The sequence below is a fragment of the Homarus americanus genome, unplaced genomic scaffold (assembly GCF_018991925.1).
Source record: "Homarus americanus isolate GMGI-L3 unplaced genomic scaffold, GMGI_Hamer_2.0 scaffold34739, whole genome shotgun sequence".
Lineage (NCBI taxonomy): Eukaryota > Metazoa > Arthropoda > Malacostraca > Decapoda > Nephropidae > Homarus > Homarus americanus.
In genome coordinates, this window is record NW_024737434.1 from 104,528 (window position 1) to 131,676 (window position 27,149).

Sequence of the window (27,149 nt, forward strand, 5' to 3'; positions counted from 1 at the left end):
AGGAGAGCCATTTCAACAAACTGCACAAGAAACATTTGCCATTAAGTTATAATTTTTAATACAAACATAGGCAAGGTCCTCAAGTCTATCAAGGAGAGGTGACTTTTATCCAACTCTCCTGCTTGCACTTGACATTTAACCAGCCAGTTGTTCTCATCAAGAAAGGTGATTCCCTCCATTACACAATTAACTCCGCACACCCTCCACCACACACCCATCCCTAGCCTCCACCACACACCCATCCCTACAGCCTCCACCACACACCCATCCCTAGCCTCCACCACACACACCCATCCCTACAGCCTCCACCACACACCCATCCCTAGCCTCCACCACACACACCCATCCCTACAGCCTCCACCACACACCCATCCCTAGCCTCCACCACACACCCATCCCCCTCCACCACACACCCATCCCCTCCACAGCCTCCACACACACCATCCCTACAGCCTCCACCACACACCCACAGCCTCCACCACACACCCATCCCTGCCTCCACCACACACCCATCCCTAGCCTCCACCACTCCACCACCACACCCATCCACCCTCCACCACTCCACCCTCCACCACACACCCATCCAGCCTCCACCACACACCCATCCCTACAGCCTCCACCACACACACCCATCCCTAGCCTCCACCACACACCCATCCTTACAGCCTCCACCACACACCCATCCCTACAGCCTCCACCACACACCCATCCCTACAGCCTCCACCACACACCCATCCCAGCCTACAGCCTCCACCACACACCCATCCCTACAGCCTCCACCACACACCCATCCCTACAGCCTCCACCACACACCCATCCCTACAGCCTCCACCACACACCCACACATCCACTCCTCAGTAGCCTCAAATTCAACATAATTAAGTTCATTCAATTCCAAACTAAAAAGGTGTAGCCCACGCAATAATTTACTACATACAACTTAATAGTTCCTGCTGTCTTTTGCTCAATACTTCAGTACCAGTTATTAAATTGACATACTAAGCTCTGCCCTCGTCTGGTGTCCTTAGCTGCCATCACAGCTCGGGGAAACTTACTAGTAACTAGAAGTCTCATTTGCACCTCACAAGCTTCCACAAAATGTAATGATTACTAAGGATACTAAGAGCAGGCAGAGTTTAGCCAGGAAGTCAATTATATAAAAAAAATTGGATTGAAATTATATGAATTATGGGAAATACAAACCATATTTAGGCTTAGCTTACAGAAGGAATAGGACACACTATGGGAATTGCTTATATCTTTTATTAGAAAAAATTTCAAATATAAAAGTAAACTTTAAATTAAGTTCTAAAAGTACCTCCTAAAATCAATAAAACATACTGACAGTGCGGGAAAGTCATTTCTACAAAGCAACAATGTACTTAATATCCTCACAGCTGCAACATAAATTAAATTGGGGAAAAAAGGTCTATGCAATATGCAGAAAACTAAGTGAAATACAAATGGTATCTATTGTTTGAATTGCTGAATACAAGCAGTACAATCCATCCTCCGGCTTAAATAAATGTCTTGTCCATTCAAATGATGGATACACATCTTAAAAAGTAGTTGCATGGAGAATTAAATTCCCCTAAACTAAAGGATTGCTTACAGTTAAAAATATCCATTGATCAGTGACAAACATTTTTGGATTTTTTGAAGTATGATATGTTCTTACACAATATGAATACTTAGTATGCTTATATTAAATACTGACTCACAACAAAGTATAGGTAAATGAAGATAATTGGTGTCAGGTTGTGTGCGGTTTTATCACATATGTTGCTACACTGATCTAAATCCACAAAGAAAAATTTCTTAGTTATAAGGAATGCAGAGTTTTCCTTCCTCTTATTCTAGCTTCATTATCTGCTAAACTTTATCACACATCTTTTAGAATCATTAAATTCTCTTACATATAAAACCACCGATCTGTCCCAAACACCACCTCTCTTGAACATCAAAACCCTTATGGTCTTTACAAAATATAAATTAAACGATTCCTATGTTTAAGTTGTCTATTGTCAACTTGAAAAGAATAAAGCAAGTGGATCCTCTTTGGAAGGACTAAATGCAGAAAAAGACAAGTCTGTCATCCACAAGGCCTGTCACCAATATCCAACAAGAGTTTTCATGTTAAAGAGCTAACATGATTCTACTGAATTCCTAAAACTGAACCTTACAACTCTTTATGTTTGTCCTTCATGTGCACTTGCAGATTATCCTTTCGTGAGAACCTCCGTGAACAAATAGCACACATGAAAGGCTTCTCCCCAGTGTGAGCAAACATGTGCCGACTCCATTTCCATTTGTCAAAGAAGAGCTTGGCACAGAATGGGCAAGAGTATTCAGCTGGGCCCCGTCGTGCTCGCTTTTTCTGCAGGGAAAGACGTCAAGGTTTGTTGAGATACAAATCCTCAATTCGGAATGCATAACTAGGTACTTGCATTGTAAGTTCTCTCTCGAGATAAGTGTCCTGAAACACTAGCATAAAAATAGTCGCAGCATGAAGTTTAAAATTGAACCTTAAAAATCCTATGCTTATCCTTCATATGTGTTTGGAGATTGTCTTTTCGTGAGAACCTTCGTGCACAAACACTGCACATGAAGGGCTTCTCCCCAGTGTGAGCATACATGTGCCGACTCCACTTCGATTTGTCCAGGAAGAGTTTGGCACAGAATGGGCAGGTGTAATTTGCAGTACCTCGCCGTGCTCTGTTTTTCTGTGGGGACCTTGATTGTGTCCCACCAGAACCCCCTAAGCGACTTGACTGGGGGCTGCGAATGGGAAGCGAGTCCTCATCTTCCCCCCCTGCTACCCCCATCACCACCTCCACTGCGGCCTGCAACTCGCCGTCCTATAAAGAAACACCAGCAATCAGAAGCAGGGCTAGGGCCATCATCCGGCAAGCCGTGTCTTACACTGACTACACCTACGAGGCAGCCTCGCCTCTTGTACGTTTAGAAAAGAACTTCCAGAGATTTCGAAAGATACTACAAACTAGGGATGCATCAAGGCCTTCAATGATCTACATCAACCCCTAAGATTATACATTCTTAAGATTTTATATAAACTTCCATAAAAGGAAATGTAATCAACAGGTTTTCAGGTCTACAAGTACCTACAACAGCAAAAACAAGACCAGAGGCTAAGACAGAACAATAAACATTGGCTGATTTCCATAAGTCATAACAATTTTAACATGGACATTACTTCCATGGTTTCAAGGGCAAAGTGTATATAACCAGAGCAGAGCCTCAACATTCAAAGCTTTATCATAAAGATCACTTTGGTCATGTTGAAAGCAGGTTTAGCAATCTTACCTCCTCTAAATACAATCTAAAAATAAACTTTAAAATTTCAAATAAATCTTTTTTATCGGAAGTCTGTGCGTTTTATAGCAACTTGTGAATATGCAAGTGTGACTGTGAAAGTGATTTCACAATGGCATGTAATCTGTCACCCGAAAACTAATTAATATTTCCAGCCTCATCAGAACTCACACTGTCAAGAGATCTTTATGCAGTTATAAAGTTGTTTTCATCTCTAAGGTGAGGGTGAGCATCTCTGAGGTGTGCATGTAACCTGTCCTTTCTGGAGAAGGCCTTGCCACAGGAGCCACACACAAATGGTTTGTCTCCTGTGTGGACACGACAGTGGCGGCTCCATTTGGTCTTGTCGCGGAAGAGTTTTCCGCAAAACGGGCAGTGGTACACCGTCCCCCACCTAGCTCGACTCTTCCTCCCTCCGCGACCCTACAAAGAACCAAAGACACCCAGGTCAACATCCTGCTTCCTTCTTTTCAATTATGAACATTTACAATAAACATCTTGATATTTTATTGCCCAAACTAATTTGTAAATACACATTAGTTGGCCCAATTTCCAATTTGATAATGCAAAAGTGCCAAAAAACAAAAATACTAAAGCCATACTTTATTATGTTCACATACACCAAAATTCTCAACTGTGTATCTATTTAAGAAATACAAGTGTTTATTTGTTTCCTTTTCCTCTTTCTGAAATATTTATCATGTAAAACTTTTGTTTCTAAAGGAGCTCAAAGTTTCTTATTTTCAAAGATATAATATATATATCAAATTACTCTTTCTATGGCACAAAAGGAAAAATATCCATAAACTACAAAGTTTTTGCAATTAGCCTCGTTTGACGTTCCTTCACGAGTACCTTCACATAGGTAAATTTTCAGCACTGTTAACTCTATTAAATGTACAGATCACTGGAAACTCTGACTTATGTAAGCATATCATGTGTCGCTTCACATTAGTCTTCAGTGTTGCACTATAAGGGCAGTGAGGGCACCTATATGGCCTTTCACCAGTGTGTGTCATGAGGTGTCTCCTCAATTCTGAATTCGATCGGCACTTCTGGCCACACATACCACAGAACTTGGCCTCTAAAGTGTCACTTAAGGTCCCCAGTTGCCCCCCTACACTACAAGGTGACCCCAGTTTCACCTGTACACCGGGAAAAGACGTGACATGGCCCAGGGCATAACGGGAGTCGGCCACATGCAGTGGGTCACCCTCACCCTGCAACGAGGAATATAATCTCAATCTTAAACCTAAGGAGCTCCATATCTTAATGCAACGAGTTTACTTCTCACTCAGTTATTATCTCCCCATGTTCTTAGATAAACAACAAACTTACCCCAAGTACCGTTATCAAAACCAAAATAATATAGGTACAGGAACAATTATATTAAAACGAGTCGTCGTCACACTAGATAAACCTCGATAAAGGAAAAAATCAATAAAAATAAACGCATAAAGTACAACACCCCTTTCCACATCATCTAATAGATGCTAACATTATCATAAAGTAACCCATATCTATTCATTAATAAGGGAACGCATTTTCCAGATTAAATTTCATCATACATTTAGTATAGCCTTGCTTTATACAGAATATATAAAGTATACACATACATACACTCTGTATAAACAGGGTATACTGATGTACAGTACACAGTTCCTCAAGTGATTTTACGTTCCATAATTTATATACAGTACATTACTGTGTTTATAAAAGAACCAATGTTATTGTACTGTCTATGCAACTATAGACACGATACTAATTCACACTGGGTCACTTGAAATTTCCTTTTAAGTGGATGGATTGCCATTATCAAATTTCAAAGCACATTAGAACTTGACCCATATTCTTCTGTGCTTTGAAATTTTTTCACAAATGTAATTTTTTTTTTCAAAGAAATGAGGTTAAAATATTCATGCAACAGTATTTCTGAAGTTAGTTATACAGTATTATCAAGTGGCACCATCCCTCATATGTGGATTTTTGTCTACATATAGATGAAATTTTTCATCGGTCATAGATATGCACATGGAAAATAAAGAGAGCTAGAGGAGTCCAAGGCACATCATAGTGGCTTGTTAGCGCTCCGGCAGGGAGAGTGGAGCATTAACCTCATATTTTCAAATCAGGTATTTATTTGTTGAGTTCTATCACATGCCTTGGAAGTAGGTTAGGACAAACACAAATGCTCCAGCCACTGCATTTCTCTTTATGCAAAGGTCTCAATTACTTGAGTGAAATTTGTTTCCAGTCAAATTAAAAATTTACAATACTGCACGTACTGTAATCCAGTTCAGTTCCGTGCCAATTAAAAGAATAATTTCCCTCCAGAGCTCTTGCATGAAATACAGTGGCTGTAGCCAGGCAGGCATACAGGAATATGTAAATGACTACAAATTTAAACCACCAATTCATTAACAAAAATAGACATTTACTCATGAAAAATTCAACAGTTTAATGCCTGCATTAAAAATTACCATACGATGTAGTCATTAACATTACCCTTGTTAAATCAAATTTTACAAAGAAAACAGACCTCAGATTTTGACACCTGCATAGAAATAAAATTAACATAGCAAAGTTTTTTTTTCAATCCTCTGTTTATTTAACTTGCAAAAGTGAAAATTGTGTGTTCACAAAGTCTGAGATCTGTTTCCTTGCATCACATATTACAGAACCTTATAGCAGCTGCATCACAAAAATTAAGAAAATGAGACTGAAATGTATACACTATATACCTCTTATGGTTGTATGTACTGTACTACTCACGGGAGATGAGAGAAAATAAGGAAGACGAGAGAGAGAACAAAGAACAGACTAAGAAGGGAGAGAAGAATAATGAATTGGAAGAAATTAAGAATGCTGAATATAAGCAGAATATGATGAAAAAACAGAAAAAGACAAAAAAAGGAGGGGGGAGGAAGAATGAAGAAAGGAGGAAAATAGGAGAAGGAAAGAAAGAGAGGACAATACTTTTTAACAATGTCTATTTTCTAGAAATCCAAAAGTACTGTACTACTGAAATAAAAAATTCCCAGTAGTGGCTATGATTTACTGTACTTAAATACAACTCTTGTGATTCCAACAATGAAGTTAAAAGATGTACTTTACCAACAGTCATCAGTTACCTTAACCTTTATACAACAGGACACTTTAGTATAAAAATGGAAAAAAAGTATGGCAGGTAAGACTCGACTTCCTCCCCTACAACTTCAAAATCCAAGTCTCCAATGTTTTGGGCCCACAAGATATCTTAAAGGCATATTCAAATTAACATGTAAAATTATTCCAATTCAAAACTGAAACTTATTTATCATCTCCCATCAAAAAATGCTACATCTTAACTCTCAAATGACTCTTGGATATTTACTGCAAAGTACTGTATCCATTGTCTCCTTACAACCATGAAGTACAGTATGAAATAATGACTGGCTACTGAGTCAGTCTTGATCCAGAAGTCAGATAGCCTGGACTGTAGTTGTGATGCAATACTGTACAGTACTGACATCAACTCATGTCATACTTTAATCTTGCAATACAAAGCTCCCCAGTGCCTTTGTCAGCCAATATATATATATGCATACAATTGTTTATTGTAAGTAGCAATATCAATCATGCCTGTACAAGTTATTTTGTATTAAGGAAAAGGTAACTTGGTTAGCTAATGTGACTTATGAACTAATAACTGCAACTGCTGTAAGGTTGAATCAAGAACAATACCCTTTGGTATGGGATCATGGCCTACCATCCACATGAAGGAGCTTTTCCTGTATTATATGCTCACACTATGAACATTTATAACACTCAATAACATTACGTGAGGACTGAATAATACCGTACGTAGTTTAATATTCTTCACAGGTCAAATACTGGTAAAATGTTACTATTATCAAGCACCAGCCCACTTGGTGTACGTAATAAATTTGAATTTAACACGAACAAAGTTACATGAATGAGAACTATAATTTGTACGATTAAGCGACACTAAATTTTTTTACGTCACTGCCATGTTACACAGTTTGATGACCATAGTAAACCAGGATCATTCTTTATCATGTATTTTCAAGTGACAAACCAATCAAATTATTGGGGCAGTAACATAAGTCAATGATTACTAAACTTAACATGAATACAGTAGTATCTCCCCATCAAATGAATCTGTTCTCTCTTCATTTACACAAATTATTATCTAATTCGGTACACAATGTGTGTGTATCAAAAGCCCCAAATGATAGGCTAGCTTCTTAGCATTAATATTTCAAGCAATTTTTTTTAACATGACTTGATTTCTTTAGTGAGAATGTTCAGTTTCTATAGTGCCATTTTTTTTGTAGTTCTCTCTGGTGTGTCTACGAAGCACAACTAGAAAAATGGAAACCCAAGTGGAGTCAGAGTTAATCATCTTTAAACTTTAATTTAATCATAAAAAGGCACTGTGATTCTTTATAAATAACAATAAAAAATTAATATCATTACTTAGGGCAACTCCCGAAAAATTTAGTTTTTTCTTTTACGAATATGAATTTAATCTTCGCGTATCACCTATCTATGAAAGCTCAAGGACACAACGTGGCAACATGATCCCACCCCAAAAGGTTAAAAACAACCATAACACTCACCGCTTGTTGAGCTGCTGGATCATCTCCACCAAAGAGGTTGTGGGGGAAACCAGCTTCCCCCTCATCTCCCCAGCTTAATACTGGAGGAGCCTGCAAATCATAAACACACACATCACACTATCTGTTCCAATAATACTGTACCTTGCATCATAAATGTCAAATTAACTCCATTATGAAGCTTTCTTGAGGGCAGGGGTGGTGGTGCCTATATTTATACTGTATTTACAATTGATAAATGATTGGTATACCCTAACAGGCTAGTGAGGATACACTACAGCAGGAAAATAAGCTAAGGAACTGGATACAAACACTACCTATGTTCTTTTTTATAAAGATTAATAAAGTAAAAAAAAAAAAAAATGATTACTATTGAAGCTCTTCCCGCCTTTGGTTCCGTAGTAACGTAACTGTTGTAAAGGGTACCAGAAATAAGCAGTTTATAGGATATATATTTTTTACCACTTGTTTGAGACAATCACCCCACCAAAACAGAAAGGTTTACATCAAAAGGTGGAAGAAGCACAGGTATAGGGATTAAAAGATCTAAAGACTGTGTTTCTTTTTCTATAACTAATCATAATAGTCGCTTATTAAAACAATTATGAACAACTTTCTGCACTTGTTCTTAATGGAATTGTCAAAAGAATGTTAAGGAATATGGAAAGGGTGGGGGGAAGGGATTTTTTTTATTTATTCATTTTTTAATCCATTGCTATCTACAGTACGTATTTCTGTTATCACATTCACATACACACAGCAGCCCCGGAGAACAAAATGGACCCAATACCCCAATGACTGAGAACAATGATTAAAAAATTTCTCCAAGATGATCCTGAGCGTCATCCACATACAGTACAATACAGTATTCACAAATTTAGAAACACTCCAGCAAGGGAAAATAAGTCTAAAACAGAATGAGAAAATATTGGTTTCTGAATTCATTCTAGAAGTTCAAGTACAGTATATGTTAATGTCAGACTTGAGATTAGAATCAAAATCTCTCTTGTCCACAAGCCAATGACAGATGCCATTTCCGGACCCTGTGCCAGGTCTATACAATAGACAACAAACCGAGAAATCAAGACAAACCATAAGTCTGGGAAAAAAGACTTAACCAAGCTATCAATCTGTTAATTTTTTCTATGATTCTCCAGAAGGATCCAGTACAGTACTAACTACCTCCCCTTACAGTAAATACATCTTTAGGCTAACACAGTGCCAATTCAATTAGTTCAGTGTCTTCAGACTCTGCCAGTCAACACTACACTGACAAACAAAGGAGGACCTTCAGGATAAGGCTCTGTAACCTTCACAGACACTGTTGTCAATGATATTTAGGCACTACCTACCAAAGTCTTGGGTGAATACTCACCGGGTGGGAGCAATACAGTACAATTGTGATCTATCACAAAGATTTACTTACCCAGGTCACAAGCACCTCGGTACCTTTTGTCTTATACAGAAAGTTGTCTCAAGTTCATCGTCTTTCCCTTTCTTTTTAAATAATAAAGATCATATCATAATCAGCGAGACTCTTGAGACCAGTCAGAAGGTTAGTTAATACAAGTACTGTATTAACTAAATTGAAATTTTTCTATTTAAAAAAAAATTTCATTCAAGCAGGAACAAAAGTTAAAAGAAGACATTAAACCCAAATAGGTTTCCAGCACGAATCCATTCCTTTATAAGGCTATTAAAAGCTTACAAATGTACTGCAGTACACTAATTATGACAGTATTTCTGGGTTAAACAGCCTTTATCAATACAGTAATCTAACAATACCATTAATATTATTAATACCAAGAGGTAATGTTTTGAACTCCTAATCATGTTAATGTGGAAAAGCAAAAACAAATGTATACTGTAAATACCACTATACGTGTGTGTGTGCAAATGCTTATATAAAAGACATGTGAAGGAACATCATTCTAACAAGGAAACATTAGTCACCAAGTCCTGGTGTTGCCACAAATTAAAAACCTTTTAAGATATCCTTTCAAACTCTTCATTAGATACCAGTCATTACCCAATTACTGTACACTAATTACTGGTACAGCCATTGCTTAAATTTGATATTCAAATAATAAAATTGAGGGTATCCTTTGTAACTCCACAGGCACCTACTGTAGGTCTCACAAAACACAGTACAGGGTATACTGTATTTGCATTCAGTGGGTAGAAAACACGTCTGAACAGTCTACGTGTGTACCGAGCCAATACGATAATGCCAGTAACACTCTTAGATCACACCCTAAACCTGAACTCAAGAAAAAAACTACAAATGTACAAATTTCCCTTTCCACATAACTAAAGGAAACAAAAATTAAATCACAAGCATTCACGGAAGAGGACAAATTGTACAATAATCTCTCTCTTGTACACCTGGGAAACACCATGTAGTCCTGCTCACTCAAAACATGAAGGCAAACATTTCATCGCTTCAACCTTTAATATGTTGCAGTCTATTACCATTTCCCCGACTTTACCGTGTCACTATCTCACGTCATCACTCCATCTCTTCCTGACAGTCCTGTTCTTCTCTCTAACCATCACATCAATATTATCTCTTCAAATACCTATCTTTCATCACCAAAAACTGACTAGAATTTCATTATTGCACTGTCAACACATTTGACCAAGAAGGATTGGTTTAAAGACAGGCTAAAAACATTTAGAGGTGGGCCATATTAATCTCTGGCAGACCGGCTGTGATATAACTATTCATTACCTAATAACTTTTCAATTCCTCACAAAAATGAATAATGTAGTATTGTCTCTCAACTTTCATGTACTTTTGGAAAATTTTCCGACACGTTTTCCCCACCTACCAAGACTAACAAATCAGCTCCAGTTCTCCTTGTAATATGTGCAATTCTCTCTAAATCCCCAACCTTAACACAACTTGCTATATATCAGAATCCATTTACTGCCTCGGTAGCTCCCCTCTATCCAAAAGATTACTCATTCCATTGCAACACTAGAACATATTTCATCCAACTTTCTCCACCCAAATATACCCCAAAAATTCCTTAACTGTCTCCTTATATGAATTGGTATTGATTACAAAGCAAATAAAGGTTGTTCTGTGACAACCTATTTTGCCATCATGAATAGACCAAATCTTTTAGTCCACAAACTCTCCAATTCATAAAACAGAACCTAAATAGCATTACAGAACCAAGACATAATAATAAACTCACTCATCACCATTACTAGCAGTACTTCAGGAGAACAGAGCAACAGTATTTTATACATATCTATCTGTTCACTTATTGCAACAAACCCTTTCCTTTTCTAAAGCTTTCTCCTAGATTGTAAAAGGCCTTAAATTTGATCATAGTTTCCCCTTCCCTCCCAATATCTTCTTGTTCTGAGAAATTAATTTTGCTACCATATCACACCAATCAAAATACTATGATTTACCCACCTAAGCATTTTCCACCATCCCCTCCCCCTTTTGGGGATTAGATTATGCCGATTAATTTTGGGAGTAAAATAAAGTGGGGTGGTTAATCTTCAGGTGACCCCTTTACTCTCCCATCCATAAGTTCCAGTGTGAGTTTTATATAAGAAAATTACAAAGTTCAAGTGTTGTTGAAATTATGTACAACTAACACCCCCCTCTCTAGAGAAGTTCACAAACCTGCCACCAATGGACACTTCTTAAAATATAGTTTACCAGTTAATTCCTTAATGCCAATGCTAAGAGGCAAAGTGTGATGCCAATTTTTTTTGTCTTTCTCCAGATATAATGATCCTCCCCATATAATATAAAGGTCAACACACTTACAGCTCCACAGGCTAAATGGCCTCCAGAGGTGGTGTACAGTATGGTTGGTGTTTCTCATATACAATACTTTACTAACTACCTTCCATCACTTATGAAAAAGTTTATAGATTCAGTTAAATAAAGTTATTTTGCCAAAATGCCCTTGGACAACTATGAAACCCCTATGATGCAAACACATTCATTACATGGTAGCTACAGTACCCATTGAGACCACTTCCCACTAAAACCTATATAAAATGCCCTTATATAATCAATATAAATAAGCAATTCATTATAAACATTCATATATTCACCATGCTGAGTCAATAAAGTACTCCACACCCACTACATTGAATGCAACTGGACAATCACCACTAAGTGCCAAAATAATGGCAACCTGGAGGGTAATATAGGCGAAGCTGCCACTGTAATAAGGTGCTCTGTAAATCCTTGAGATCATCTACAGGGCTCTCACCCACAAAAAATTGATATAACTGGTTGCTGAAACCAAAACAAGACCTCAAATAACAACTACTACTATAAGGTGATTGAGAAGGATGGTGTATTAGACTTTCATGCACTCTCACAGTTTAAAACTTGGGATACGAATTACAGTATGCAAATTTTGTCACTATCCATTCTTCCCAATTTAAGATACATATAAACCCATTCAACAGATATCTTTAATAGCAACTTGACCATATGATCACAACCCTCTATAACTGTATGTAGTAGTTGTTGTCTAAGTCTGGTCAATAACCGATCTTCCCATCTCCAGACCCTCAATGTGGACATTTTTAGTACCACTAACCTATTGACTTTGACCCACTTCTTCCAAAAGGTAATCAAGAGAAGAACTTTTTATGTTGCATCACTGGTGTAAAATGTGAGTACTGTACAGTATTGATAAATTAAATCTCGGGATACGTTGCACAGACTCCCCATACCCAAGGGTTTAACCCAAGAAGTGCAGCACACATCTATAGAACGGATGCATATAAAAATTTGCATTTGAGCGGAGTGCAGTGACTAATATTCTATAGGCCTTCCGAGAACTTCTACCCTCCCTCTCAATGACTCGGTGATCATATGGAAGATGGACATAAGTCATGCTCGAAGAATGGGGAGGACCAACCCTCCACCTCCAGTGTTACTAGTATTGGTAAGAGGAACCTTTGTACAGTATAAAGAAAACTCCAGAAATGTGCAAACTTGAGCTAAAATCTAGTAGTAGTACTGAGGAATGTGAAATAAGAAGTCCAGAGTGTTAGAGGCAGTGCAAATGGGAAGAGGAAGAAGACTAAAGTTAGCTGCTCCCCCTCCTGCCCCTCCCCAGAAAAAGAAAAAGCTGAAGCCTCTAACCCCTTCTAAATTTGTATCCATGGTCATGGAAACTGATTCAAAGCTGTCATCTGTCAGAAAACTTCATGGCATACAGAGAGTGGAGGTGTGTCAGTGATGAAGTTTCCATGACCTATCAAGTGACAGGGAGGAGTAAGAACAGCCCATGATCCAACGCTCACATCCTTTGTGTCTTGATAGTTATATGAAAATATGCTAACTATTAAAATACTAGAAAAAACATTGTCCACACTTCCTCTCTTCCCCTAAAAGTAACTCCTCCGTCACCTCTCTCTTCCTGCTCTCAATGTCCTCCACCGCACGCCTCATCAGTGAATTCCTCACATTCAGGGCTTTACCTTGACCAAACCAATATAAGTATATGATTCATATGTGGTTGTAGATGTAAAAAATCACAATTTCATTCTACAGGGTTAATTTTATCATATACTTGGTTTTTGCTGCACACGGGTGGGCCAAGAAACCCGGTCCCGCAGTTTGCTGGTTAATGATATGTTGCCCCAAGAATGGCCACAAAAGGTAGCACAACATGGCAAACCACAAGAACACAAAAAAGGTATGTGGTTTTGATATAGTGAATATGCAGAGAAAACTAGTAGACCAGAAACAATTGGCTACAGTATACAGTACATCTTTTTTGGTTTTCTGTTCTGAACAACAAAACAACCATAAACAATATCACACCATATGTTTTACTTATTAAATTATACAATCAGTTAAGGCAGTTTAGATATATCCAAGAAAAATAGACATCTTTTGAAATGATCCTTGCCAGGTTTGGTAAATCAATCAGGTAAGATGCTGACAAGAAAATATTACCCAGGCATGTATTAGATGAAGGTGATGGTTGATGCCACTGTTAAAACTCATAGTTAACTGTTAAACAGCCTCCAGGAAGCACTCCAAAAACAATAAAGCCCACAAGACAACCAGACCCATAGATTTCAATTTCAGAGTACAGTAAAGTACTGTAATCCTAAATATAGTCCACTTCCTACTACGTCTAATGACAATACATTTTAAACATAAAATTACTACTGTATTTAGGGGGTCCCATAATATGACCTTTTTATTGATATGTTACAACAGTTATAGCAAAAGTTCTTATGAATTTTGACACGGTGTTATTGGGAAACACCACCCAATAACACACAATGAATATGTTTAAAATCCCTAGTTGATCACCATGTATAGAACCTCATAAGTCTTACCAACCGATACTTAGCACAACTACGTTTCATCAACTTAAGCAACAGTTTTCCCAGATGAATCAAACAACTGTCCAGATTTATTGTCACATTAATTCCCTAACAGTATAAGGAATGAAATTATTAGAAAGAATGAGGAATCACCCGTCAAACCTAAGGTGCAAACTTCCCCATTATTATATTACTGTCACCCATTATTATATTACTATTACCATATTATTATAATTTTTTCACAATCCTGTACTAGTGAGCTTAAGTTATATTATGTGACTTATAATTTTGTTTACTATCCCCTTTCTGTGCACTTAACCCTCTGGTACTCCTGGTCGGAAATTTCACCCCCCCTCCCCCCCGCAGACCTTTGACGCAGGTTGCGATGGCAACAGGAACAGTTTTTCCACATTAAAAAACATTGAGTAGAGTGATCAAGACGAAAAGTGCACACTTAGAGAGGCGTCTGCCAGCCCACGAGGCTAGTGGGAAGAATTTAGGTGGTTGATAGAGCCAGTCCACTGTGCCCTTGCTTCTGCCTATGGGAGGTGTGCTCTCAGTGTGAGGTGTGGCTGAGCAGGAGGGATTGTGCCAACACGGCAGTGCTGTGTGACGTAATATGAACCGAAAGACCACAAGAGGGTTAAAACAACACCAAGAACTTAATAAAATAAAACTCCTCAGTTAGCCAAATCAATTCCTAAAACCCAGTACAGAATACACCAACTGTACCTACAATTGCAACTAACAACTCCACCTCCCACCAATTCACAAAATGTTGAATATCGAATTCACTACTGTGTTGGTGTCAAGGAAGTTTATCCCACGTAAAGTCGTGTAGGTCAAGGATACACTATGGAACATACATCCTGCAGATATACGAGATCAGCGTCACCTTAAAATGTGGTCTAAGTGGAGAGCTAGATCAAAGTACTGTACATCTACAGTATGAGAAGTACCTTAGTACAAAACAAGAACATCACTATTAGCCATGAAGAACAATCCAATTAAAGTGCAAATTTATATTTTATTTACATTATTTGTAAGTGGGATCACAACATAATTCAACAACACAATAGGTGTCTTCAAGACCTAAGTACAGCACTCTAAAACAATGCAAGAGCAGAGGCAAATGCATGCTTTCTTGGTATTGATGCTAAATTACCGAATCTTCAGAGGTTTCTCAGAATGAAGTAGTAAGGAAAGTTAAGACTGAGTGAGAGCAATACCTAGAAATCCCTTAGTTTCATTACCATTAATGGGGGCTTATAATATATCTACCCCAACAGATCTAAGATTTAAAAATGTTGCTTTGATATGAGCTGTATACATTTAAATTCTGTACAGAAATCAATTGACACATCATTTAAATGGAGTTCTGAAACAATGACTGGGAAAAAGAAAGAAAACCCAGATTGGTTGGACAAAAAGGTACAGTAATCCCAAATAAAACAGCCATCAAACATACTGCACAGTACAGTACTTCATACATGTGCACAAATCCCAAAACAATGCAGCGCTCTTCACGGTGGTAGAAACGCTGGCAAATATTACCAATCAGTTGGTGCTGATCCATTGTCAATCCAACTACGAAACAACCAAAAATATATAGAATGTACTCGTACTTCAGACAGAATGGTTACATTTATGGGCCAGGAGTTAAGTTACCAAGAAATAACATAGGGATGTAGGAAAATAGGAAATGTAGGAAAATAGGAAATGAGCATATAGCTCATAGAGTATCACAATTCAATAAGTACAAGGCAGAAAACTAATATGTACTACAATAACCACCACAAGAGAGAAATTAAAAGAGTAACTAAGAAAATACAAAGTAAAATTCCACACTTACCCCTTGTAGGCCTGAAGGCCCAGGTATTTGTTCAGCACCATAAGAGTCCATCTGGTCATGTTCCTCCTTTTCTATTTCACCACCATGACTTTGGTATTCAGAGAAATCATTACTAGTCTCCTCTTCATCCCCATCCATCTCACTCCCATCTTCTCTATCCCCATGAGAATCTTTTGCTCCCGGATTATCTGCATCATCTACTTCAACTTTAATCATTTGAACTGGAAGGAGGGATGGGTCAGATGATCTGGGCGACGCCGTAGGTGGGTGAGAGGAATCGTGTCCACCACTGGGAGGAGACCGAAGGGACGAAGGATCCGGAGACGGTCGTAAAGATGATATTTGAGATGGGTGTGGTTGTTGTGGTGACTGTTGTGAGTGAGTGTCTTGTCTACCACGCCCACTCTCTATATGTCGCGCTTCCTGGGCTATACTAGGTGGTGGGGGCATAGATTGTGATGGCACATGTGACTCAGGTACACTTGACAGTTGAGAGGGTGCTTGACTAGGCACTGATGATGTGGAAGGGGGGTGGGAAGACTGGGAGGACCCCCTTGGGATGGGGGGAGAAGGGGCCCTTCCACGGTCTCCTCCAGATTCCCGTCTTTTTCGTTTCGCGGGAGGACTATCCTCCCTTCTCTCAGGTACAATACTGGGCCCTTTTTTCTGGGCTTTAGTAGGATCCTCATCTGGGACAGCGAGGCCTTTAATTCTTAAACACTCGGCAGCTTTGATGAGTCCAGCTAGCTCACTCTGCCTCACGTCCACTTCACCTATGTACATATAGTCTAACAAGGCCTCTAAATCTGACTTTTTTATGTCTTTGAGCACAACTACTGGATTTTTACATGGAGTCTTTTCAAATATTTCAGCAAAGTAATCACTACATGTTGACATCACAAGTTTGTGCACTGGGAAAAACTTTCCTTCACAAGCTAAGGTTGCATCAGTGTACGTATGCTGAAAAAAAGAAAGATTCATTATTAGTTTAGCAGTCAACAACCAACAGCCATTACAATATTATATAATCCTATATAAATTATCTCACCAGTACTGCATGCCTCAATTCCCAAAACGTGAAATAACTACTGTATGTCATTATACATAAATGTTCCAGTAATGACATACACAAAGTCAATTTCCCTCAATGTTATACAGGGGTGGGAGGGAAACATGCACCAAACCTGTATCGTACCATTACATATCATACCCATTTTCCAACTTGTATATCTACTAGCCCTCCAAATACATTTCAGAATGGTATCAATATCCAACTGACAAATATTAGTTCAGTACTCGTTCCAAATAAGGGAAACCCAAAGCAAGAACATCAAGTAAACTTATGGATGCTCCACAACACAGCCAAGCCCACCTTAAGACCTCTGATCTCAAAACATGACCGACCTTTGTGATAGGGATTTTTTTTTACAACGTAACTGTAAAGCTAACATGTCATAAGGGTTGAAACTTCAAACCCAGACTTCACCAATTTACTGAGGTCACAAATACTGTACTGCACTACCCACCTGACAAGAACATAGCCTAAAAAAAAAACAGTTTACAGTTTTGCTGATGACCATTGAAGTTTCATTCACTCATTTACTGAAATTAACAATAAAGGTAATCTATCAAATTCAGTTACTAGTGCATTTCATACATATATGCATCTAACAAGATTCATATACAGTATACGTTCAATCCCCCATCCACAACGTGACCCTAAATATCTGGAGGTGTTGTACCTGGTTAACATCACACATCACAGTTCTGTATAGGCCATTCCCCTTCCCCAAATATACCAGTACTGTACTCTCTGTACCATATATACAAGCACACTGTTACTATCGGGATGTTCATCCACGGCTTACCCCCGTCCTACCATTTTTTTAGTCTTTCTCATTTCTTTCTGACATCTATGCCTGAAATTTACAACCTCTTTGCCTACCATTCATTTCCCAATCTCTTAACAATGCACTATAAACCTAAGCAATAGCCTAGGACTTGCATACATCATTAAAAATTTCCTTTAAATTTTTTTTGGAGGGTGAAAAAACACTCCACAGACAATATACAGTACTGTACTACTGTACATAAATAACTCATTTACCTTCGTCAATCAGTGCCTGCCCCAATTAGTTTTAAATGCTTCCCGTAGACGTGTACAATTGCCTCCATTTATAACAATTACTGGGGCACCACCAGACACCAGATAGGAGCCAATGACATTCTACTTGGTAATCTAAATTAACACCATGACCATGCAGGAAATGGGCACATTCACAGATTAGAGGGAGGACTGATTATTTAGTATCCTTGGTCTGGTTACTATAGCGAGGGTAGTTTTACTACGCCGTAACAATCAGTGGTGCCACATGTCATAAAACATGCCAGCCACTGCACCCATTAAAAATGGAGGCTACTGTACTGTAATAAACTGGGTTTTTTTCCATAAATGTCTGAAAATGTGATATTACTGTATTAGTATTGTGGTCAAGCAATTAAGGGGACGCATCAATATGGATGTTGAAATGTAGGTCACATGATGAGTGGAGGTGGGTATTGGTCATGGCTTGAGTTTGGTGATGACAAACACAAACGCAGACAAGAAAATGGTTTCTGTCTAATCCACAATTCCATTAATAGCAATCGAGACAACTCATTCAATGAGCATTATACTTGAGAAGACGGAGAGCTATCAAGATAGCTAAACTCTACACAGCCAGTACCATCATGAATAAAATGTATGTACCAACGCCTTGTTTAGTGCGAAGGACACTTTCTTGGGGGAAGTAAGAGCTAATTGAAATGCATGAAAAGGGCCATTTTACCACCTTAAGTAGGAGATGCTTTCCCAATTGCACTATTTCTTATACATATGCAATATGGGGTTATCAGTCACTAAAGTATTCACAAATACTAATGGTCAACACAGCCAGGTGTAATATCAACCGACAGTCAACCCTGACTTACCTGAACACTTGTATTTACATCACATCACCAAGTTAATGCTTTTCCTTAACAGTGTTGTCATATTTCCAGCACTAACACTAGCAGGCTCTTTTACCAAGATTTTGGGTCTAAACCACTGCCATAAATACAAATATGAGGTAGAGTTCAAAACTAAAGGCAAGCACCAATTGACTCGCCCTGTGCTTATCTTGCTCTCACTGGAGAGAGACATTCCTTTAGCGAGTGCTGCATGTTCTCACGTGTAACCCTTGGGGGGCCTTATGAATTCTAGCCTTTGTCCTTTTATAAGTACAGTACTCTCTTCAGGACAACACACTCAATAATGAGTCAATGCTCCACAGGGTAGCTTTAAGTCAGGTTGAGTCAACGCTCCACGGGGTAGCCTTAAGTCAGGTACAAGTGTACACATATAAAGTACAGTATACAGTAATGCAAAGTAACTGTACATACTACCCATGTTTAGTCAAATTCAATATGTTTTATTAAAATATTGGCATATTGATGATCAACCTTATTATTACAGAGAATGAAGAGACTCCTCACAAATGTCAATGACAAAACACATGCTCTAATGTCACAAGACTTTGCTGTAGTTCCAATCTGCTTTATACTAATGATCTTCCCAATTTTAAACATTATGTAAAACTAACAAAGCTACAGCAAAAACAAAGAATTTTTTTACTGTATTAGCTCCTTTTGTAGTTCTGCAGACATCAAGCAATATTTTATTTACCTACATGCATTTTGTAGCATATAATACTGAACTTACAACAGTGGACGTCACTTTTGACATTTTATTTGGGCAATGCCAGACAATTTTATTCAGCACAGCAAGACCCCCCAGTACACAAGGGGGTTAATAAACTATCTCCCCTAACTACTGTATGCCACTTTTAATATTTTATTAGTTGACACAATACAATTTTATTCGGCAGAGAAACCCCTAGTAGTCATGGTACAGTACTTCATTTTTAACACAAGCCCACAGAAAATAGTCAAGAGTGACTAAAATTAGAAGAACAGTCAAGGAATGCCACCCCCCCCCATGCATAAACCAAACAATAAGGCAACCGCTCATTCAGAAACTGTTAACTATCAATATAAAAAATATTCTAGCCCCCTTCAGGGAAGGCCCATTAAAAACAAAACTTGCTCTCAACCTAAAAACTTGACTTTCAAACATTTCCCCTTGAAGTTAGTGCCAAAAAAAACAAATGGTGAACATTCTACAGTACCAATATACGTACTCAAAGAACATAAAAAAATAAACAAGCCCATTCAAAGTAGAGGGAACAAAGGACACCACAGCAACTTTGTATGGACATACAACTTTATCACATGACACAGGGCCCTGACCTCTGCAAACAAGATCTAAAACTAGAACCCAGAAGGATAACCTCTGGTAAAGTATACAGCATACCCTATATGGGAAAAAGGCTCATGAGTTTTGCTACCCAGCAAGTACAATCTTTGCTCCATTCATGTGTTTGGTGACATTAGCTGAAAAAAATTGGAAGGAAGAGATGCAGAATTGCTTGAACCCAAATTATTAACCATATGTCTCATACTGAGCAGCTGTGTGTACTGTACTATAGCACACAGCAAGAAAGAGGTACTGTATACAATAAAAAAAATTATCTTTACTAAAGTTTTGTTAGACAATATGACACAAACACAAAGGATTTTGACAACCTTTCTGAGAAAACAAGCTGCAATGTTCTTTTTGATATTCATCAGACCCATCCAGAAAGATCCTTTTTTGATTGTGTGTACAAATAGGTTTGCATCTCCAACTGATCTTGAGTGAGAATAAGCAATTAACCTTAAGCTCCTCATACCCATGCAATTCTGAGGTGTTGGCCTAATAATAATCAATAAATGCCATCAAAACTACAAGACTCAAGTTCAGTATATTAGTCCAACAAACACTCAACTGCATGGTCTGACTATTACCCCTCTGTTGAATGTTGCAACATTAACTACCCAGTGTGCATGATTGAGCACCAACTCCCCCATCCAGAAAATTCAAATTGAGAAAAATCTTCAGATTTAGAAGTACAGTGGTACTATGGAAAATGATTCAGGCTCTGTTGTACCAATTTAGATCTCACCACACCCAGCCAGGAACCACTAAATTTATGGCATCCCATCATTTCCTCAGTTTCAATGTCCCTTGAGGAACACATATACAAAGGAAGAGATAAAACATTCAAAGCATGTAACTCATCTACCAATTGACTCCACCCATGGAATGGGTCAAGTAAATTTTTGGATATGGAATTGTCTCACAATGCAAATCCATCATTCCAAGATGAAAAGAATTGAAGACAAATAAGAAAAATTTATTGAGTCAAAGCAATTTGCAGATGATTAATCTACTCCTTAAGCACCCAGCAACAAGCATGGAAGATATTCAGAGGACTCCTGAGGTACCTGTTTATCATCACCGTAATAGAGAAACCGGAGGACACTCTATCCCATTCCAGCTGATAAGTAAAATAATAAACTTAGAAAGGACAAAAAAAAAAACCCATACTCTTCAACAAAGGGATGGAAGCTTGTGCCTGAATGAACTTCTTCTAGAGACACCAAGACAAAGGCCTCACTCACCATTCCATGTTCTTAGTTCCACACCATAGCTACTATTCACTCCACACAACTTCCCACGTGTTGGTCAACGATGGTGGGTGTGGGGACGTAATGGTCCTCGGGTCGATCAAATTCAGGGATAAAAAATATTATCGTAATGGTCTCCCTCGTGGTGGCCATCCTGCTCCGTGGGGGTCATCACACCTTTTCACCTCTCCATCTTTCTTTTAAGGTAGACCAGTAATCCGTGACTACCCCAGGGAGTACTGACACTGCTTACCAGTTAATGGGAGGAGTGGCCAACTGTAAAACTTGCTTCAAATTTGCCCGACGTCACTTGGAACATTATGCCATAAGGTAATCGTGGCTAACCCACTCATGCATGACAAAATGTTGTAAAATTATGATTATGATATAGGGAGAGATCTTTCTCCAGATGGAAGAGAACAGATCACCCTAAGATAAATAATGTCAGCTAAGACACAAGTATATACCCATTGGATCGCAACTCAATCCTATTACTGAACGTGTACATTTGTCAGGCATTGCAGCTAACCCATGCAAGGGAAAACAGCCAAATACAATGAGGAAGCACTCACTCACGGCAGGTGGCAAAGAACCACACACCCAATACATATGGTTGTAACAGAACAATCTGAGAGTCCAAGTTTGTAATGTTCCCATGACCAATACCTGTAGTTTACATCTCCACACTCTAAGAGATCCATAAGCTCTTGCTTACAGTATTGTGACTAGTTGTACATTAGTTTGATTACAGTTGCTTCCCATTATTCATCATTTACATCCTAAGATAGAGGGAAAAATACAGAAACAAATAATTGCAAAATTTTTCCACTTAAGGATGAATGGGATAAGGGGTACTATGTTCCTATTCATCAATGTCATCCTTAGAGAAAAAAATGGGGGATTTTGTTCCTTTTATATGAATACAGAGACTCTTAGTGTTTCCCTTATATAAACTCAGTATGGCTGTATTCTGTGTATAACATGAACAAAACACTGGTTACTAACATATAGTAGTGGTTTATATTGAGAACAGTAATCATTATATATATATATATATATATATAGAGGAAATATTTGTGAACACCACAGTAAGTAGGCCAAAGGACTAAGGTTGAGAAGTAACTTAACCCTTTTTGTACCTAGTTTCTTTCTTCTCAATGAACTTAACAATTTATAAACCTATATTAAATATGACTCAAGTTTATGCAGTATATACTTACTTTTCCCCGAACTTCACTTAGAATATGGAAAAAAGTGGACTTGTGGTTGTTCCACTTTAATGAGAGAAGTCCGTCCTCCATCTTGCTCCAGGCTCTGAAAATAATAATAAACAAATATAAGAACTCGACTAAATATATTTTAATCTTTAATGTGCTGGATGGCGCTTATCTGCATGCTTGAAATAACTAATGTGATTTTCTGAAAAGGAAGGAAATCTCATTAATTATATTTTTCATGGAATCCACGTGTAGGTAGCTTAAATATGTGCTTATTAAAACATGTCCAGAAGTCCAAACTGTAGTAACCAAGAGGAACCCAAATACATAAATGAGATGTACTACTGTGCTTTCAATACAGTACATTAATCATCCCTCATCAACCAAGAGTTTTGAGTAGCTACAGTATCTGGGCTTAATAAAAAGTATTCTTTAAATACCAACCATGGTATCCAGTTTCAAGTGTGTGTGAAAAATAGATGAATAATACTGTTTTCTACACATTAACATTTGTACTTAGTTCAATGCCCCCCCCCCCAAAAAAATTTCCTCGCATCATCCCTGTTTTACCGCCATTTTCCTCTCGCCTGAGTTCGTTGTTATTACATGAGGAATTTCGAGTTTGTTAATTTTATAGAATGAAATAGAATGAAACCTTTCTGTAAATACTGTAGTACACTTATAAGGTCGCTAAATAACACTCTCTACAAAATTTTTACCAAATTTTTTTTTTTTGCAAATATAATCCAATTTAGTAATACAGTATCTGTATACTTGATGACGAATGTCCAGCTGTAGCACCAACTTGTAGATATTTCCCCGCAGAAGATAAAACGGTATTAGTTAAGTTTCGGACCATAATTAGCTACAATTATTTTTTTTTTTTTAGGTCTAACCCATCAAATTAGATGATATTTCTTTATTTTTTTTTTAGGTCTAACCCATCAAATTAGATGATATTTCTTCTATGACATTTCCGTCGCAAATGAATAATAACAGCGATTTGGGGGTGTTTACCATAAAAATTTAAATTAGTTTTTATCTTACCTCTGTACATGGATCGCTCTTCGTCTACGTTACCGTGTGTCAATCATTACGTCACGGCTTAAGTGTTAGGTTAGGTTAGCTCTCAAAATCATTCTGAAGATGAAGCCTGAGTTTTTCCGACGGCTTTTGAGGTGTTTTATTCGATTTTGATAGATTTTTGACGGAAATCACTCGTTTTGGTTGTGTGTGTGTGGGGGGGGATACCTAAAAAAAAGTGATTTCTGACGAAAACCATTATCAAAATCGAATAAAACACATCAAAAACCACCGGAAATACCTAAGCTTCATCAGCAGAAGGATTATGGCCCGAAACTTAACCTTTACCGATAAAACATTTCTCCTCTTGATAAAATGACAAAGAGCTTAAGAAAAGCATTTTGCATAATATAACTTTTATGTCCTAAGGGTGACCTTGCCACACATATTGCTTGACTAGGAATAATTATTTTTACAGCTTTCTTTTTTAATTCTTTCATAAAAAAATTATATATATTTTAGGTTCGGCAATATTAGGGATAGTGTCCTCATTTAATGAACGATATAATGCAAGATGTAAAAAAAAAGTTACTTTAGAACAATAAAATAGTAAATAACTATTTCAGATTAGGTTGGTTAGTTTTCTCAATTTTATTTATTATCAAATGTAGTTGCTGTATATCTTAAATAAAAAATCTAGGAAAAGAACCAACCCTCGAACTCAGAGGTAAACATGGCAGACAGAGATAGATCCTCCGAAGAAAAAATAAATAAAAATAATAAAGTTACATGAAACAAACTCCACCTGCATTTCTTTTGTCAATTTCCTATAGAAAGCTTTTATCTTCTATAGAAAATATCCTCCAGTTGGTGCTAGGGCCAGACCACGCCCAATACTTAAATGCAACAACCACAAGCAAACATGGATTCATCAGATGTGAATTCACAAGTGGCAAATATGCTACAGGCTCCATGCCTTTGGGTGCTCATGCCTGCTGGGATCATTTAAAGATGATGGCAACCCTGCTTTGATTAGACAAGTAAGCCTTGTTCATTTTATATATATATATATATATATATATATATATATATATATATATATATATATATATATATATATATATATATATATATATATATATATATATATATATATCACACCCTGGTACAGTAACGTAGCCTTCTGCGGTATTCGCAAAGTGTCCAGTCTCGCCAAATGTGAACAAAGGCGGTCCGACTAATTACCCAAATGTAGTCGCAATGAAGTCAAATAATGGTCCTACATGAATAAATCGGGCTGTGAATCACTTCTCGATTATTATTTGGTGTCATAAATTCACAAAAAATTGGTAAACTTAATTTAATCTGAGTTGTGTTAGGTTAGGTACATGCACTTGATCTATTAACTCATTAAATTAAGTCTACCAATTTTTTGTGACTTCGTGACACCAAATACCAGTCGAGAAGTGATTCACAGTCCGATTTATTCATGTAGGACCATTATTTGACTTCATTGCGACTACATTTGGGTAATTAGTCAGACCCTAACAAAGGCGCTTGTGACTTTTTTTTACACCCATTAAATACAGAGTTCATAAATGTTATGTTGGTTTAGTAAATTATTACATAAAGCCCACAGAGTTGACCTAAACATTTACCATTGTTTATCGTCTCCTATACCATATGAAGTGTCCACCAAAAACATAATACTATCCTGTATGAATGTGGCCACCAACTTAATAAAAAAAAAAAGCTACTGTTGAGTTTGGTCTATAGTAACCAAGCAGAACGCTTCCTAGCAACATTATCTCTAGGGTAAAGTTCCATTCAACTTATTAATACTTACCACATATAGGTACTCTTAATAATTAGACACAAAATAAGTACAGTTCTTAATAACTACAATACCTTCAGTTAGCATCTCTCGTCGTCGACTACTTATGATCAAACCTTACCCAAGACATTGTTCCTCACTAACCTGTATTTTAAAACAAACACAATCAATTTACAAAAAAAAACAACAACCACATGATGAAGAATACCTGTGGCCATCCCCTGATAAGGCTGGGGAGACGCCGGCTCACCAGGGACAGCCAGGGACAGCAAGACACACAAAAGCTTGGTGGGTCCCTCTATCCGGCAAGTGACGCCATGAAAACAAAGCCCCACCTTAGCGTCGCGCGGGCTGACCAAACAACCACTCCTAACACCTCACTTTCTATAGTCTCGTCCGATTATTACACCTAAAATTGATCTGTGGTACTTAAACACTATGTGCATGTATTATCAATAGAGGAGGACACTTACCGGAGGAGAAATCACCGCGAAACAGCGAGGGTCTGCAGCGTCTTCTTTCACGTCGCCATCTTGGTCGCGCATGCGCATGAAGGCACCCACGCTTGCTGATCTCCCAACACAATTTAGAAATGGAAATAATCATTCAATATAATCAAAATAAAAGGATTATACGTAACATCAATAACATATTTTTAAATTCTATTATATAATGTTTAGTTTAAAAATGTAATTATAATTTATTCTTGAAGTATTAGAAGCAGCTTATCACTCACTCTCCACTACTGGGATCAATGGACCAACACAGCAACTGCAAATATTTTTGTAATTCTATGGAAATGAATTGTGTGATGTATTCTCAGGGTACACACGGGGGGTTGGGGTTGATTTGTGGCCCCTCCTATACTGCACCGCTTGCACACTACTATTTTTTGCTCTTAAACATGCATCTTATCCTTGTTTCAGTTGTATAATTGGCAAAAAATGGATGAATCCCTCCACTTTAGTCTGTAACGCATGCGTCAAATAAGACGCACACCGGAAAATAATTTTAAATACTATAGTTCACATAAATCGGTCGTAGGTACACTGTATTTCACATACTTGGTGTGCCCGAACTGATATACGTATAAATAAATATAATTTGTGGGCCATCAGTGAGGAAAAGGATAACGTAAAATAACCACCTGCCAACGTCCTGCAAATGCGTTAGGTGCCGTGCAAGAGAAGAAAATATAAAAATGTCTTATCATTACTTTACTAAAAATTGATTACAATGTACAACTTTACAAATAAAAAAATGAAAGAAAAGCCGATTTAGATATGTATTGAACAACCATCAAATTTAATATTGTACAACTATTATATAACTAAGGATGCGGTTTTCCCAAG

General features: G+C 37.7%; 1 protein-coding gene across 40 annotated transcripts in view; it reads right to left on the reverse strand.

The window, feature by feature from the left end:
* LOC121873420 (longitudinals lacking protein-like) overlaps positions 1-26,378 on the reverse strand; it is a 115,657-nt gene extending 89,279 nt beyond the window's left edge. For 36 of the 40 annotated variants that reach the window (XR_006090237.1, XM_042376988.1, XM_042376980.1 and 33 more), the window contains exons 1-4: positions 26,271-26,378; positions 22,944-23,037; positions 16,138-17,097; positions 7,956-8,045 (exon numbers count right to left, since the gene is read on the reverse strand). Coding sequence is in view for 39 of the 40 variants with exons in the window: in XM_042376988.1 (XP_042232922.1) it covers positions 7,956-8,045; positions 16,138-17,097; positions 22,944-23,024 (1,131 nt within the window). In the remaining variant the exon portion in view is untranslated. Of the gene's footprint in view, positions 1-1,248; positions 2,859-3,504; positions 3,757-3,785; positions 4,554-7,955; positions 8,046-16,137; positions 17,098-22,943; positions 23,038-26,270 lie in introns of those variants that run through there. The other 4 variants (XM_042376998.1, XM_042376979.1, XM_042376993.1 and 1 more) reach the window with 4 other exon arrangements.
* Between the last annotated feature and the right edge of the window lie 771 nt (positions 26,379-27,149).